The sequence below is a fragment of the Lissotriton vulgaris genome, chromosome 4_1 (genome assembly GCF_964263255.1).
Source record: "Lissotriton vulgaris chromosome 4_1, aLisVul1.2, whole genome shotgun sequence".
In the NCBI taxonomy this organism is placed as follows: domain Eukaryota; kingdom Metazoa; phylum Chordata; class Amphibia; order Caudata; family Salamandridae; genus Lissotriton; species Lissotriton vulgaris.
In genome coordinates this window covers 1573554432-1573572679 of record NC_141691.1, presented here as the reverse complement: position 1 = coordinate 1573572679, position 18248 = coordinate 1573554432, and the positions used below count along the sequence as shown (strand labels likewise).

The 18248-nt window shown below is 42.0% G+C and overlaps 1 protein-coding gene across 1 annotated transcript in view; it reads left to right on the top strand.

The window, feature by feature from the left end:
- CYP7B1 (cytochrome P450 family 7 subfamily B member 1) overlaps positions 1 to 18248 on the top strand; it is an 813803-nt gene that overhangs the window by 732019 nt on the left and 63536 nt on the right. The window contains exon 5 of the mRNA XM_086965805.1: positions 15714 to 15892. Coding sequence (XP_086821931.1) covers positions 15714 to 15892 — 179 coding nt within the window. The remainder of the gene's footprint in view (positions 1 to 15713; positions 15893 to 18248) is intronic.

Below are 18248 nucleotides of genomic sequence, written 5' to 3'. Positions count from 1 at the left end.
GCCCAAGACAATAAATAACCCTCGTATTCCAGTAGCTGTTCCAATCAAGGTTCATGCCACCTCAGGTGGCCTCCGTCGAGTCACGGACCTTACTCAGCCTATGTATGCTCCATTGAAATCTCTGCAACGGAGAGATGCATATTTTCTACCACCACTGCAAGGTCCTAGCATCTATATGGTGAATGTACCTAAACTTGGTCCAAATTACGATATAGAAAGTGTAGATTCATTGACCAACAAAGTCATACATTGGATGCGCCATACCAGGGGCTGTTGCTCAGTGATTCGTGAAGATATCACTAGGGCACGTAGATGCTCAGTCCCTGCCCAGCCTTAAGACTGTATTGAACTCACTTTTTCCTATGTTGATTTGGCAGAGAACCTTCTAGCTTTAGAATTTCGAACTTGCTCCCCGTCACTTCAGCTATACAGTTTAGACTAACACAATAACCCCTAGAGGTTGGGTCATAAACCCAACTAGAGGGCGGTTCGGCGCTCGAAGCAGTCGATTGACTGCTTCTTGAGCCTAACTACCATAGAGAACAGACTCCAAGTTATAACTGCGGCTCACATGAACCTTTTGTTTCTTCTAATAATAAAGGTTCATTGATTGAAATGTGGGACGCGTCGAAGCATACCCCCAGGGCCCACATGAGATTGTTCCTTGCATGTCCCCTGACTTAACAATAACATCCTATTCCTTCAGATCTATCTTGCAATCCAACTTTAAATTGCACCTCTGACTTTGGTTTCACGCCCACAGCAGTTTAAAATGTTATTGTGGATCGTGACAGGGTTCTCAAATAAGTTACTACTCCCACATTGGAACAAAGTGATAGAGGATTTTGACATATGTCTATTTCAGGAGACTTGGATCCTGGTTCCACTTTATAAATCTGGCTACGCTTGCTACTGTATCCTGGCAAACACAAAGGTGACAGGGCTCCCATCAGGTGAACTGATTATTTTGGTGAGCATCACCCTTGGCTGCCTAACCACCGTCCAGCCAACTCTAAACCCAGACATCTTGAGACTTGTTATCAAAGGACCTAGGAGAAAGGGGAACATTATATCTGTTTAATGTTTATATAAGAGGCACTAAAAGAGGCCAACAATCACCTATTGTCACAATCCTAGAACATTCTTTATCCATTTGCTCCCCCTGTGCCAGAACTATAGTTGCAGGAGATTTTAATTGCACTTTTGAGCCTCTGAGTTCAGACTAGGATATGTTGGAGGTAGAGGAAGGGGATTCAAAATGGGCGGTGCCCCCAGTTAGTAAATGGACCCCTCTTGCAATCCACCTTAGTGCACTTACTATTGAGTATGACCTTGGAGCAGCCAATGATAGAACCCATTCAGACACCCAGGGGGAGAATACTTTTAATGGGGAATTTTGCCCTTCATGCATGGACTACATTCTAGTGGATGTGAAATTATGGGAAACAATGGTAGACATGCATGAGTGTGCCACAAGCTCGAGTGATCATAACCCCTTTCTAAAGGCATGACATTAAAATCCCCTTGGAGTCCTCCAATTCTTTCTCAGATTATTAGGGCTCCAACTTCCATTATAGAAATCATTCCTTCGAATTGTAAAAGGTATCTGAAATAGCATAAGGTTTCTTTTCAAGAAATAAAATTAGCTGGCATCAGGGAAGTCGTTACTACTAGCAAACTAGTGCTTCAGGCAACCCTGCTGGCCACTGAAATCTGATCAGGAGCTTCCTTAGTCCATTCTCGCACTATAGAGCAGCTGAGTACTTTTTCTTAGCTACTCCTAATCACAATAAATCTAAGGTTTTTCGAAAAAGACAACATCTGTGATTTACTAAGAAATGCACGCTAAATAGACAAGCTCCAGCTTCAGCGATTAGGACAAAGAATCCCAAGCTGTTCAGGACAGCAAGTTAAGAGTATAAGGTTGCCCTTCGCCATGCAAAAATTGAGTGGAACGAATTGCACTGGCAGAGATTGAAAGCTACCAGCCTGTAAAACAGTAAGAACCAGTTTTGGTCCTTAGTATGTAAGGGCAATAGCAGAGATCCCTCCACTCCTAACCGTTTTGCAAGCAAATATTGGCATGACAATTTTAGGAAACTGTACTCGGCTCCTATTGATGGATGTCTGGAGGAGTTAAGCAACTCCACAGTCTTCCCTCTGGTAGGGAATACTAAAGAGCCATTTTCTATGGCCGAAATTGAAATGGCAATAACAAAAATAGTCCCGGAAAAAGCTCCCAGACCGGATGGTCTTCCTGGGGACCTTTTTCTTGCTGATCCTAAAAACTTTTTGCATTGCATCCAACTCTTGATCAACGCCATAGCTTACGGATGCCCAATTCCAGATTCATGGAAAGGTGCGATGATGCTCCCAATATTTTAAAAGGGGGATATGGAAGACCCATCAAATTATAAGCCAATAGGTTTAATTGATGCTATTCAAAAGCTGGTAGGCAGGGTCCTCCTCCAGAGAATATAGACCTGGGCTGAAGAGGAGGATGTTCTTTCTCAATACCAGGCCGGGTTTAGGGCCAGCAAAGGAACGATCGACCACGTTTTTAGGTTATTACTTATATATTGGAAGGTCGTTGTTATTGGCAAGGGTAGCCTTTACCTTGCATTCATTGGTTTGAAAACTGCTTTCGATCTTGTACCCAGGATGAGACTGTGGCAGACGTTGAGGGACCTGGGTATTCCCCCCCCCCCAGTTCTTAAGTTTTTTTATTCATTTACACGAAGGAAATTATGCCCAAGTGAGATGGGGGCCCCAAGGGGAAGTTACGGAGAAGATACCAGTTAGCAGAGGAGTCCGCCTGGGCTGCATCTTGGCCCCCATCCTGTTTTCCTTGTAAGTCAGTGGGGTGGTGAGATTTCTTCAGGAAGTCTCGGCTGACGCGCCAATCCTGGCGGGCGACAAAATCCCAACCCTCTTGTTTGCTGATGACACCTTGCTGGTGTAAAAAAACTCCATCTGGGTTGCGAAAACTGCAAAATAGATCTCAACTATTTTGTGACACCCGGGGATTAGTTATAAATACCACTAAAACAAAACTTATGGTTTTTAATCCTTATAAGTCTTTTAAATTAATATAACTTTAAAAGATACTTTTTTGGAGAGAGTAAGCATGTTTGATTATTTGGGCAGCCGGCTTTCTGACAAAATGCATTGGAAGCCCCAATTAGCCAAGATGCTCATGAACCACAAGCATGTAATTGGGGCATTAAGAAAAGAGTACCGGTCCTCGTACAGCAGGCCGGTTGCTCCAGCTCTTGCAATTTACGAAGCCAAAGCAGTTAGTTCCGCTCTGTACGGGGCGGAGCTATGGGGTTTTGACAATATTGATGTTATCTGCAGATCTGAGCACAAGTTCTTGAAGGATCTGGTGATGCTCCCTCGTAACGCCCCGCTAACCCCCTTAATGTTTGATATGGTTAGACGGCCGCTCAGGTATATTGCTAAGTTGCGCCCATTGCATTTTTGGGCATGCTTAATGCGCACCCCTGAGCTTGCAAATTATGCTGCTGTCCTGACTGAGGTGATTAATCCGGATGTGGGGCACAGGATCAAGTGGATGTCTAATGTTAATAAGACACTGACACAGCTGTGTCTTTCGGAAACATTGAACACTCAAGTCCCACCCAACAAGTCAGAGCTCAAGTATATTTGTGGAACTGGGTCTAATGAGCTGTTCATAACCACATTTGGGGAGATTGACACATTAATTTTTCAGTCACAAGCAGTCCAGAGCCTTAGAGCCTTACCTGGATATTGTCCAGGTTCACGCAATAGGCTGTTATACACCCAATTCAGGTTAGGCACACTCCCAGTTCATGCAACAATATCCAAATGGCACCTGCACAAACATCAAAACGAAGGCTACCCCTGTTGAAGAGCTCCGCAGGAGAGCGCGTCCCAAGTTTTGTTTGACTGCCCAGCTTATTCTATTGCCAGGTCCAAATGGATAAAACCAACTTGCAAATCCATGGGCACACGTGACCATGGGGTCACCCTGCGTATTCGTAAAACTGATCCAAGTATGCTTTTTACTTGTGGGGTGGCTAGGTTTTTGAGTCACGCCTGGATTATCAGACACAAAGCTTTGAAGGGCTCTCATATGCCGCGTGACAAGAAATAATGGCAGTTCCCCCCTATCTTACATTTATTGCAATATGTTGAAGAGTTCACCAGTTTTGAACCTTTGGGAGGAATGCGCGTGTATTTAAAGCAGAGTGTCCTATTTTGAGATACATTTTCTTTGTATGTGAGTGTTTTTTGTAAAGTCCATATATACCCATATTCCACATAATACTGCTTGGTGGTGTTTTAATGCCTCTCCCTCCATTGTTTCATGCATCCTTGTTTTTACAAACTCTTAAAATTCACTCAGGACTGTGAATCATTGTATAATTTTAACGCTTTTGTATGTTTGTTGCACAATGCTTTTATGATACCAGTGATCGATAAAGCATATTTGAAGTGATCTTACTACTAACCAAGCAATGACATAGCCACTGCAAGAGTGACAAAGATTCAGCTGATGCTTGTTTGACAGTTGGCAGGCAGATCTCACCTCTCTAGAAGAGGACAAGAGCTTCAGCTCTCCAAATAGCACACACTACGCATGTCTGGCAGGTCTTGCAGTTTTTCTCTGTCACTGTGCAAGCCATCAGCTGTGCAGCCTCACCTTTAAGAGGTTGTGTTGCACACCACCCCACCATCAGAATGATAGGAAAAGTGTACCGCAGCATTGACTAAATGCCCACATGAAGAATCATTTACTGGTAGAAGCCGCCATTCTCAGGCTGACTGGCAGTATTACTACAAATGCAAGCTATTATGCATGGGAAAAAGTGAGGAATGATTCAATACTCAGCAGAAGGGACTCTCGAATTATAACAAGGCTCACCATATACTATATGAACAATTCAATACTGCTATACAATAGCTGTAATTGGCATAATATTTATGGGCGATAGCTGATACGTAGTTTTCCTTCCCATAAACCTCTTCCTTCTTGCATACCCATTCCCATCTATTCATACCATTGTAATTCTCTCACTTAACCGTATGGGGATGCATCAATATCCAGATAAAAACATTGCTTGCTAACAATTACAATCACTGACTTTTGAAATCACCTTCCACAATTAAAGCCCTGTCTAGTGGCATTGTATCCATCTACTATTAAGTAACTTTAAATCCATTTGTCACAAATTCTATTAAATATTCTTTAAACGTGTTATCATCACATGCAATCAATGTGGAATATGTACAAGTAATTGCAGTAGAAAACATGCCTGATCTAGTTTCCCTTCCTTATTTTCATTTGCATAATGATAATTAACATTCTGAACTAATTAAGGCGTACCACCAAAAAACAAAGAAAAAAACAGTGCGCACACAATTAGTGACAATAAGCGTGACGTGAGAAGTGAGGGTGAAGTTAAAATAAAGACATCTTCTAAAGGAGTTCTATCATTGTTGTCAATGCAATGTCTTTATTTTGACTTCACACTCACTTCTCACGTCATGCCTATTGTCACTAATTGTGTGAGTACCTGAATACTATTATTGCGGAATAAACCCTTGTGATATACTGACCTACATGCCCCTCCTTATATGACCTACTGCTCTCTTTTAGAATTCCTACCCTCTATTTCAGTGCCCTCCACAGGGTTACTTCAAACTTGGACCGTTAGGCCACATTAGAACCACTGTCCCTTTAAACAGTTATCACCCCAGGTTCACATATTGGGGTACCCTTGTTCGCCTTACTACGTGAATCTAATAAAGGCTTGATATTCAGCTACAAGTATCCGAAGTCATTACTCCATTTTGGCAACACTTTTTACCTGTGCGGCCATCGGATGATATACTCTTAACGTAGGTCAGTGGAATCTAAGCATGACACAGGCATTTCAAGTACGATGCAGCAGCAAGTACGCACTGAGACTGTTTAAATTGTGTTTTAAACCACCCAACCAGAAATAAGGGACCCCAAGAAAACAAATGTAGGCAGGGACTCTCGGGAACAATCAAAAGAAAGAGGTCAAACCACGAAGGCGAGGAAGGAAAGTGTCACCTGCCAGCGATAAACTCAAAGAGCATATTAACGTCTCAAATGGATAAAGGAGGTAAATTCACTGGGATCAGGGGAGAACCAAATACATAAGATAAATGAGAAAACAAACAAAATAGCAAGAAACAGTGATTTCCCACCTTGCGGCCAAGATCTGGTACACCCTCCCCACCAACCAACGATAGACCCAAGACCTACTGGCCTCAAGAAGACTCCTCAAAACCTGGCTCTTTGATCAGTAGCAGCACCCCCACCACGTATGTAGTGCACTTTATAAGTGTCTTGATTGATTGATTGCAGGAACGAGCTCCAACAGGTTCAGCTCCTACTGCAAGTGGGGACACCCAAGACGCATTCCAGGGGCACTGTGGCCAAAGACTGATCAACAAAGCTTTGGTAGTGAAGACTTACAAAACCCACTCTTCATGAAATTCACCAAGGCACTGGAGAAGGGGCGGGGGGGGGGGACAATACAGGGAAATTAGTAATACCACTGACAGTATTGGTTTTTATGTTCAGCGCATGAGTCTTAGTTTGGTGTAAAGGCTTTCATATCGTCCAGAGGGTACAGGGCCATGTATAAGATAAGGATAGTTTAATTAGAATAAATTGACACAATGGATGTATCATCAATTACACAACCTCCACAGTTTTTAGCACAACCAGGAGTGCTAATGGTTGAGTAGGAGGAGTGGGTTGACATGTTCGATAACTACGTGGAAGCCCTGGATGGTCAGGTGTTTAGTTCTAGCTGAAAAAAAGCTATTTTGTTCAGTTTGTTGGGCAAAGAAATGCAGCACGTATTTAAGTATTTACTTGTGGCACTTGCAAATGGTGGGCAACCTTTTGATGATATTTATGAGGAGGCACGGAAGAGATTGGAAGTAAGATTTGCAAAGAGCACAAATGTAGTTATGAGAAGACACAAATTTTATAACCTACCACAGAGGGTTGAGGAATCGGTAGAGGAGTTTATAACACAGTTGTGGGAGTTATTTATCAAGTGCAAATTTAGCGCTTTAACAGACTAGATAATCAGAGGTCAACTTAATGGATGCCATAGAAATAGCGAAGATGGTTGAGGAATCAGAATATTGCATGCAACAAAGGGAGAGGAAGGAAGAAAATAAAGGAGGTGAGGTTACAGTTGTTGAGGGAGAAGTAGCTTTGACAGCACCAGCATCAAGAGGGGAAAGTAAAAGTGTATGAGCGAGTGCTTTTGCCAAAAAACACATTTAACAGCTGCAGTAGATGTGGCAGTAGCTATCACACATCAGACACCAAGTACTGTTATGCCATTGGGAAAGAGTGTAGGAGGTGTGGGCAAAAAGGGCAGTTTGCCAGAATGTGTAAGAACAAGGACAGAGGCAGAAAGAAAGTGACTACATTAAATGGAAGACACTATAGGTGTATGTTCAATGGTGTCAGAAAGGGTATTATGTGTAAAAGATGGACAGGAGCTAGCAGGTAGAGTCAATAGACCAAAGACACACTTTTGCATCAAGGATAGAATGGTGGGGTTAATGATCAACTCAGGTTTGTTATACACCATAATTCGAAAGATCATGTTTGTGAAAGAACGGCCCATGTAATATTGTTTCCAAAGGACATAAACCCTGGTGGGAACCAAGGAGAAGAGATAGACATCATAGGGTATATGATAATGAGTATTACTTTCAAAGGCAGACAGGTCAAGGGTAAAGAGTATGTGGCAAAGTCAGGACCTCCTATTCTGTGGTGGTTCCATCAATACGACTTTCACGTTATCATTAATTCTCATTCACCCACCCAGGTGATGGTGGTAGAAGATGTTCCGCTTGAGGGAATTTTAGCAGGGACGAATGATGTTTTCAGGGAGGAGATGGGTTAGTTGAAGGAAAATGTGCACAAAATTCATTTGAAACATGGAGCAGTACCTTCCAGCACAAGTTCCCTATTCTTGTGAGGGGGTAGGTTAAAGAGCTCTTAAGGGACATGCTTGACAGTGGCGTGATTGAACCAATAGAAACCTCTCAATGGATCTCTCCTGTAGTTATCATGAAAAAATGTAAAACTGAGTTTTTGTGTAGACCTGAAGAATTTAAATCAAAGTATTGTAAATTACAATGTTCCATTACCCAACATCAATGACTTGGTGTTGTTGTTGAAGGTTGGGAGATACTTCTCAAAGCTGGATCTAAAACATACATACCACCATATACATCTGCACAATGGGTCCAAACCCTTAACTGTATTCATCACCATGGAAGGCACGTAAAGATACGTACCAATTCTCTAGTATGCCATTTGGTTTAACATCAGCAGCTAGTATATTTCAGAGGATGATGAATGAAGTTGTTAAGGGTTTGGACAATGTAATCTATTTTCAGAATTATATCTTGGTCTTTCGAGACAGTGTGGAGAGTCACAGTGTAACTCTTGGATAAGTTATCAGATTCCGGGTTAACGCTACACAAGGAAAGGTGCGAATTTCTTGTAGAAGAGATTGAGTATCTCAGACACACATTATCAGTTGTAGGTGTGAAACCGAGTGACAGCTATTGCATGCTGTGAAATCTGCTCCTGTCCCCAAAGATAAGCAGCAGCTTTGCTCCTTCCTGGGATTAATAGATTCTATGCGAACTTTGTAAAGGAGTTTGCTAGTAAAACTGAGAACCTTAAGTGCTTGATGCAGAGAGATGTACGTTTTCTGTGGCGAAAAAACATGAGTGTTTCCAAAACATAAAGGATTTGGTGTATCATACAGGAATTTTAGTTCCATTTGATACAAAGAAAAAACCCATTATAAGTTTTGATGCCAGTGCAACAGGTTTAGGGGCAGTGTTATCACAAATGCATGGGTCTGCAGAAAAAACTTTAGCTTTGCTTCACGCACATTGACGACAACAGAACATCATTATGCTGATATTAAGAAGGGGGCTTTAGTAGAGGCATGGGGGTTGGAGGACTACAGAACATACATTTGGGGTTCCAACATTGTGTTACCAAAAGATCACAAACCCTTATGAAAATGTTGTCACCAGGTGGGACGGGCAAAGGCTCTTTCAGACTTGCTAGGTTAGCATTTTGTCTACAAGAACATCATTTTAGCACAGAATTTTTACCATGATGGAAAAATGTTCAGGCAGAATGCTTGTCACACCAATTTGTGGAAAGGAGATGTGTAGATGAGGAAGCTGTACAAGAGTGTGAACTAGAGGGTCTGTGACGTGTGGGGGATGTGATCTATTGAAGATCTCGGGGAGCTGTAAGCAAAGTGGGGTGGTCCACAGCCATGGGACATTATGAAGTTCTTAAAGGCTTTATAGCGATGATACAGCTAGGCGGAAGGAGAGAAAGCTCTTTGGGCCATATGCATCAACACATTTTCCCATAGACACAGAATGGGCAAAACCCTTTGATGCATCTGCCTGTGGAATTAAGGTATTTTGCGAAAATCCTGTATGAATTGTCAGAAGCTGGATGGCCAACCAGCTGTTCGAGGACGTGGATTGCACGGGACGCCGGACGCTGTTTACAAATCCTAATACTCAAAAGGGACTTGTTGAGGATGACCTAATTGGAAAGATTCGCCCCGCAATAGCAGCTATTTATCTCGCATTGAAAAGAGTCCTCTGTACCCGACAGATATATAAAGAAAGTATTCGAGGCGGAGATCACACATAAGGTGTGTCCGAGATTCCATGAGAAGATTTTAAACCATTTTTTGACCAAACTACATGTCACGAATATAGTCCGTCGTAAAATAGTTATTTTTATTGAGATCTATTTTTATTATCTAAGAACACATCAACGAACATATAGGAAAGATGCTATAGGATTTTATACCTATTTAGTACCATTGAGACGGCTATCACTGCCCATTGGAGGTGGTGGTAAAAGTGATTTTGTTCAAAAAGGATAAACATATTCTAAACATTGTCTGGTCTTGAGAAAGATGGTCTAACAATACCACCATCGAAATGCGTCAACACTCATCACAATACACAATCTGTGCAAAAGTTGGTGGTCAATGAGTAGATGATACCAGGATCCATGCCTAAAATCCTGGTGTAAAACAGATGTGTAGTAAACTAATGACAAATTGAGTCTGTCTGTGCTATGTACTCTCTTTTAGCTTGTTTTATTATGTTTGTTAATGAATTGTATTATAGTATGTGATTGCTTATTGAATCTTTTTGATTATTGTTAATTTTACAATATGATGTATTATGTATTGTGCCTATAAAATACGGGGTTCGTCTTACCCACCCCCCTGTTTTTAAATATTACTTATATTTATAAAAAATGTTTTTATTAAATTGATTTATATTTTTGGTACCTCTATGGTTTATGACTCTTAGTGGGAATTACATGGTATAATCCTGTTTGGTGTGTATATGATGGATGGGTGAATAGGTATTAGGTGGAATGAAAAGTGCTGTTTGATTGAACACTAGAACTTTTTTGCATTGAGTCCAAAGGATTTTGTCCTTTTCCCCACTGTACAGTGCCCTACTCCTTTGGCTTTAAGGGGCTCCTCTTTGTATTTATCAAGGTTGTAATGCGAAATGACAAAATTGCACCTTTAATTGAGATAAGTAAAAGGTTAATTTATACTGCTCACGAAGGACATTTAGGGCAGACGGTCACAGAGAAAAGGCTCAGAGTGGAATTTTGGTGGCCTGCCATTGATAGCAATGTGGTGGAATGGGTGGAAAGATGCACTGAGTGCATGGAGAGTGAGAAAAGATTGGAGGTGGTTGCACAATCTAATCTTGGTTGTATTCATGACCCAGGCAAAATTTGGAAAAGTGTGTGTATGAACTTTATAGGTCAGATGTCTATTGCTGGTGGGGGAAAACGTTTACCATGGGAATGGTTGATGTATGCTCAAGGTGGTTAGTGGTCACGTTTTTGACTGAGATCCTGATGAGAGTGACCATAAATGTTTTACGTGAAGTATTTGGTGGGGAGGGGGTCCCGGCAGTGTTGATCACTGATAATGGAACTTATCTCACTTCAGGTGAAATTTAAGGGGTTTTGGCCTTATGTGGTATATAGCAATCATGCACTACGTTGTACAGTCCCCAGGCCAATGGGATGGTCGAAAGAGCAAGCCGAAGGATAAAAAGAGCTTTGCAGATGGCAATAGCCAATCATTTGGATGTGGAGAGCATGATCTATGATTTGGTTTGGGCTTATCGTACCACAGAAAATACAATGATAGAGGAGGTTCCTTCAGAATGATGAGGGGTCGGAAACCCATCTCTAAATTAAATTCCTATTGGATACCGAATTTGTTGGCTGGGAGGATTGTTCAATACAATAAAGGGGAAATGACGGACACTTGGAATTCCAGGATTCAAGTTTGGAATTTAGTCAAGATAAAATCAGGGCGTGTCGAGTGTAGGTTGCCTAAGTTTAGACGTCTAAACTTAGGCAACCTTTTGCAGTGAAAGATGTATACATAAGTGGCATGTGGTTTTGAAGAATGGTGAGAGATACTATTTGAGAAGGGTGGCAAAGTATGGTGGTGGGGAAAGGGATGAAGGTTGTAGTGATTTTATATTTATGAGAGCGAAGAAGTAGTGAATGGAATGCAGGAGTGCAAACATGAATCTGGAATGAACGAGAGGAATAGTATACACGGCAGTACCAATGGTGGCAGGTGCAGGCTGGTGACAAGAGCACCCAGTCTCAGTAGAGCACCTGGTTATCTGCGAGATTATGTAAATTTATTTCAACTTTGTACCCGTTTTCTCATGCGCAAGTGTATGTGGTGGTAATTGTATCCACACACCTGCGTATGTGTATGTATGTTCATGTTTTATCTTTCTTGTGTCCAACCAAAGGGGATGTGTTTTAATCAGACTCTTTGCTGTTTTCTTTGAACTTGGTAATGGTTTTCTAAAAAGTGTAACAAGAGGGGATGTGTTATGATCTATATTTAGTTCCATGCAATGCTAGAATGTGAGTACACTTTTGCATTCTGTTGTATTTTTGACACACAATGGCATTCCGTTCACCAGCAGTTGACAGCTTACTGATGAAGGGAGCTCCACATTGAGAGCTGTTGGTAATCTACTAAAGGACTGATATTCAACTGCCAGTATCCGCAGTCATTACTACAGTAACAAAAAAGACATTTTGTGCTATCTCAAATAACATACCCTGGCACTAATCAAACACAGTTTCTTTTTACAATTATGGTTTAGAAACTGGCCAGGAGGTCATCCTTTTATTTTGATTCTTTGCTCAAGAGATTTACCAATGATGGTGGGGGGTAGTGCATAAACGTAATGTGTTTGGTCACGGTCGGTCAGTAATATTGTTGCCCCTTCCTCACTATGAAAACATTCCGGTGTGTGAATGTTGCATGTGCAGTTAAGTTACCTTGATACTAGAGTAACTAATGGGGCATAAGGCCAGTTTGAAGTTAATTGATTTGCACGTCAGTACCTGTGCATGCAGTGTAATGAACAAGGTTGGGCTTCTGTCTGAAACAGTATCCTATTATTGAGTGACTTCTGCTAGATCGTGGGACAGTATTAGAAAGATTTACTTCAAAATGTACTTTTATCAATACATTGTGCCTATTGTCAGTCACGAACTGATCTAAAATAAGCAGCTAATTAATTATTCACTAAAGGTTTTATAAAGCATTTACAAACAGAGATCATGTTTCATTAGCATTAACTTTACCCACCATGAGATCCAATTGGACAAATGGTTCCCTGTGACCTTCCATTACCTGCATCCCCTGGCCAGACTGTTTGATTGACAGCTCGCTGTTTGCCTCCCATGTTGTACTTCAGCTGACAAGACTTTTCATTTTAACTCAATTTTCCTGCCTATCACAAGCTGGTGGCAGGCCAGACTCAAGTCGCCCAGCCTTGCCTCGGCAGCTTGCTCCATTTCTCATTAGTACGCATTTATTCAGTGGAAATTGGAAGACAAATGCTTCTAGGCATGTGAACTAAGTATAGCAAATTAGGTTTAAAGACTGAATATTTATAAGTCTATTGAAACAGTAGCCTTTTAAATCAAAAATAAACAGAACTAAATCACTGCTTGGGTACAAGATCAGAGGTAGGAGGATTCTAAGAATAAACACTAGAGTATGAAGTCTGCCCTCATCTCTAGCTTAATTCCGAGCGTAAGATTAAATGCCCTCCCAGGATCCCATTGTTAATAAAGTGGCATCTTCCTTTTTTTGTCGAGGTTGTAAAATGGATTTTAAAATCTTGTGCGTTGGTTGGGGTGGGGGTGATGGTGGTGTGCACGTGCCGCCTGCTTATCCCTAGGTATGCTTCAAATTGCCTTGTTTGTTCGGCACCAGCACGGAAACAGATGTTCCTCTACCCTGCCGGATAATTTACCGTACCTCACGGAGCAGACTGGGAGGCCTCCCAAGCTACCCAGCTGGTCTGTTAGTAGCACTGGCTGGTGTCTGCTGAACTATGACAAGTGCACGCGCAGGCTGCGGTGCTGCCGCGCGACTGTCATTTTTCTCAATGCACAGCGCCTGTCCTCGCGCGGGGTCTGTGGTAAGCTGTCCTCTTCTGTTTCGTTGCATTAGCCAGCAGACCCACACAAACCCATTCCCCTTTGTTGACCATAATGTGACTCATTACTTTTGTCATCTAATAATTATCGGCATGAGCGCCCAGAGCCCGAGCCAACCGCGTCCCCCACTTATAACTGGTACTGGAAGGTAAAACAGATTTGTCATTTACGATCTGACTGCTAAGCCACGCTTTGTGCTCCATTATTGTGATTAACTCCTGCATAAGATATGCTTGCCCAATTGTCATCTGTGATACTGCACTGGGCACCAGGACTGCCAGCTTTCCTGGAAGCTTGTCAGCCAATAGGATGTGATGGTGTTGCCCGGGCTGGTAGAGGCGAACCTGTTATTTCGCAGCAGCTGCCCCGGAATAATTTAGCATTTCTTCCCTCTCCCTGCTTCATATCTTGGGCAAGCGGCATGGCTGCATATGTCAGCTACCATTTCCAGACCCGACACCAGAAAGGCGCGATTCAGCTACATATTTCTATGGCTGCCGACAGGGCTGGTCCATTCCTTTGTAGCGCGGAAAGTTTTTTTCCCCCTCTTTTTTTAACTGTAACACGCTGCCAGTTGAAATCTATCGTGTCAGGTGCCTTGTGGCTATCCGCAGTGGAGGCCAGATTCTGGAACCGGGGTTCTTCTCTGGCTTCGTCACCAACAAGCCGATTTGACTCTGCCTGATTATAGTAACGAAGGCAGTCCAAAAGAATATGCACAGACTCACAGTACGTCACATTGAATCACAGCGCTGGCCACGCTGAGCTGACCGCAGCCTCATTTCTTTAGACAAATGCACGCTTAAGGAAAAACCTCCTGCGACAAAGCATCCGCCGCAGCTTTATTTGCTATGCATGTTGGGCCAGATTTAATTTTTACTGAAAGAACATTTGTTTGTATGTTTTTTGCACATGCATTTCCCGTGCCCCCTGACTGCCTGTGACTGCTAACCTTTTAACGAAAGGGATAAGGGTGCTCCGGCGCCCTGCACCAGGGGCTTGCTTTTGTGTGCTGCTTGGCTTATTTCACTCAGAAAAAAGCCATGGCTGCTCTGGAGAGTCAAACGCTACCTCTTCTCCTTATCTCTTTGTGAGGTTTTTATACTGGTGGTGAAAGGGAAGCCAGTCACAACATTACAACACCCCAACATAATCGTCGGGAAAAAGTCAACTTTGATTACAGAGTGAGAGAAGCAGCCATAGACAGGAGCTATACGCTCATACACATTGCTAGCAGAATGATTTATGCAAATTATGCATGTTATTCCTGGAGGAATTCCTCCTCAAACTGCCAGGGTAAATTAACGGAAATTAGCCATAAAATCTGCCATGGTGGGAGCAAAAGGTGAAGGCCATTGGGAAAGCAAGGACATTCAGCTCCCAGACCCTCGTGTCACAGGAACTGAAGACAGAAAGTAGCCCCAAGAGGGAATGGTATATCTGTGCTCAACAAGCATGCAAACCTGAACAAGGCATTATTTGTAGTCTATGCACGTGGTACTCGCTGCTGATCTCAATGCCAGCGTTCTCCGAGGACAGTTTTACAACACAGTTACTAGGTTAGGAAGAAACCTGTTCAGAACTTCCACTTACATGTCGTCTGCAAATTTGCCGTATGTAAACAAGTTCCAGAGGTACTGACTGGTTCGTGGTTTGAATTGTATACAATTGCCCTCTTGTATTGTATTTATATAGCGCTTACTACCTCTGCCAAGGCGTTGAAGCGCTTTCTGAGAGTTGCACGCCACTCCAGAACCCAAGGTTAGAGTTGCTTTCTTGTACTATGAAAATCTAATGTAACTGTGACAAGCATCATTGATTGCAGGACACATCTTCAAGCTGAGGTTGGTTTGAAGTTGCTAAGGCCTACAAAATTCCAGGGAACAAACAGCGAGAACAGTGGTATTGGATGGGTTGACCCATAGTTGTGTTTCCTAGTACATACTAATAGTATCTTTTACCTATCCCTATCCACTCAGAGATGATCTCACACAGCCATGTTCCTATGTATCCATCTCCGTCACAGCCGCTACCTTATTACGTATATAACCTCTCCTCCTCGTTTTGTGTTGTTCTCCTGCAGATAGTGCGGTCCACGAGGGTTTCCGGATGTCCACGGCTTCCATGAACATACGAGTCGTGCAGCAGGATTTCCTCCTCAAGCTCGAGGGAAACCAGGGGTGGTCTCTGAGGAAAGGAGACATGTTAGCTCTCTTCCCCCCGACGCTGCACAGTGACCCGGAAGTTTACAGTGACCCAGAGGTAAATGTTCAAATGGTGCTTTGCATGGTGCTTTAGTCAAAGAACGGTACACGTGGATTTTTTGTCATTTATTTTCTATCTGGTTTCAATTGACTCTTTCTTGTGGAACACACCGCTCGATATCTTGATTCATTCGGAAAAAGCCCCGCATGTCAAACAATGCCTGGCTTGTGGAAATGAATAAAGTAATGAGATTTAATGTATTTCCTTTTTTTAAAGGAACTGATAATTGAGCATTACCTACCGTAAACATTTAATTAAATGGATGGTTTTGTTCAGTGACAGCTCCTTGAACAACTATACAAAAACAGAAGGATAGAAGGTTATTAAAATATCATATAATCTGGGTCACTTAGTTAAACGACTCCTAAACATCACTGACTCTTCGAAGCCCGTAATGTAAGTATCATGCTTGAAACTTATGCTTTTTCACCTCCCCTCATGGAAGCTCGCCCTTTCTTGATCAATTAGTCGAGAGTTGTGAACTGAGATTGCAAAGCTGTTGCGCCACAGTGAAGCTCTGAGGGTAATTGTGTCATCGCCTCGCGTTTTTTCCCCTGAAGCTAGAGTTAATGAATATCAAAAGACTGGAAATTAATCCACCCTGGCTCAGCCTTAATGCAGCCCGTGAAGTTCGCCACCTGCATGCAAATAGAATACTTTGAATACTGTCGCACTCTCCCTGAGCATTTCTTGCGGGATGGCTCGTTGCTGCTGTGAGATGGGTGCTGCTGGAGCAGGCAGAGTAATTTGTGGAATGCTCCTTTATCGAAGACCAAAATTACAGAAGTTTCCTCATACGGCCATTAATTAATGATTAATTAGTTAACAATAACAAACATAAGAACTTGATTCTTGTGCTGGTTTTTGTTTATTTGCTTGATTATCTCTATAGTTCTACTTCAGCTCGCCCTTGTTGTTTGATTATCTACTTTATATTTACTTTTTTACTTTCGTCATACAACAATTTAGTGCTACTCAAAATGTAATCTGGCCACCCATCAGTGTCCCCTAGCAGGGTCCCTTGTGTGCGCGGCCTCTGGTTGGGGGCCTAGGGGGCACCCATGGTGACCCCCTGTTAATCCCTGCACCCCATGGGAGGCACCTTGAGGTGCCTGCCACAGGGTGCAGGGATTAACACCGCCTCCCATTTCCCTATGGGAGCATGTACTACAGTCGGTTTATAGCCATAATACATGCTTCTATAGGGAAATAACAGATTCACAATTGTCCTCAAAGGAATTGTTTAGATATTCTTCATTAATTAATACTGTTGTCACCTAAGTGATCAATCATTCACCAAAAGCAAGGTAGATACAGTATATTACTGTTTTTTATTTCAAATTTTTTTAATCAGAATTTTTATCAAAATTTAGGCATGGCAACAGAAATACTACTACAGTTGATTGATTACAGTAGTATTTGACACCTTATGCTATTTACATGGACCAAACAAAACACCATGCAAAAAATAACTTTTCATTGTAATACATTCTTTGTTGACATAAAAATGATATCAATGCAAGCAAAACGGCGTCAGGCGTCGACGTTTCGGTCCTTCTTCGGTTAATTAATTCCATAGGACCATCATCAGGACAAATTGCACATATATATCAATAACCACCATCCGGTGGTTGTAAGGCCTAAATGGGCAAAGATCTTCCCAAAATGAATTGTTTGAATCAATCCTTCACGCTAGTCGAAAGATTAATGTTCCAACCGAAACAAACAGTGTTATTTCAATCACTTTAAATCGGGAGCTGTCGCGTTCAACTTCCACGTGCCTCAGTAGTTCGAGAACTATTGAGGCATGTGGAAGTTGAACGCGACAGCTCGGTTTGTTCATTTTGGGAAGATCTTTGCCCATTTAGGCCTTACAACCACCGGATGGTCGTTATTGATATATATGTGCAATTTGTCCTGATGATGGTCCTATGGAATCAATTAACCGAAGAAGGACCGAAACGTCGACGCCTGACACCGTTTTGCTTGCATTCATATCATTTTTATGTCAACAAAGAATGTATTACAATGAAAAGTTCTTTTTTGCATGGTGTTTTGTTTGGTCCATGTAAATAGCATATGGTGTCAAATACTACTGTAATCAATCAACTGTAGTAGTATTTCTGTTGCCATGCCTAAATTTTGATAACAATTCTGATAGCATTTTTTTGAAAAAAACAACAGTAATATACTGTATCTACCTTGCTTTTGGTGAATGATTGATCACTTAGGTGACAACAGTATTAATTAATGAAGAATATCTAAACAATTCCTTTGAGGACAATTGTGAATCTGTTATTGATTATACCCAGTCCTCGCGGGATTATTGGGTGGCCCTGTTTTTTGAACATCT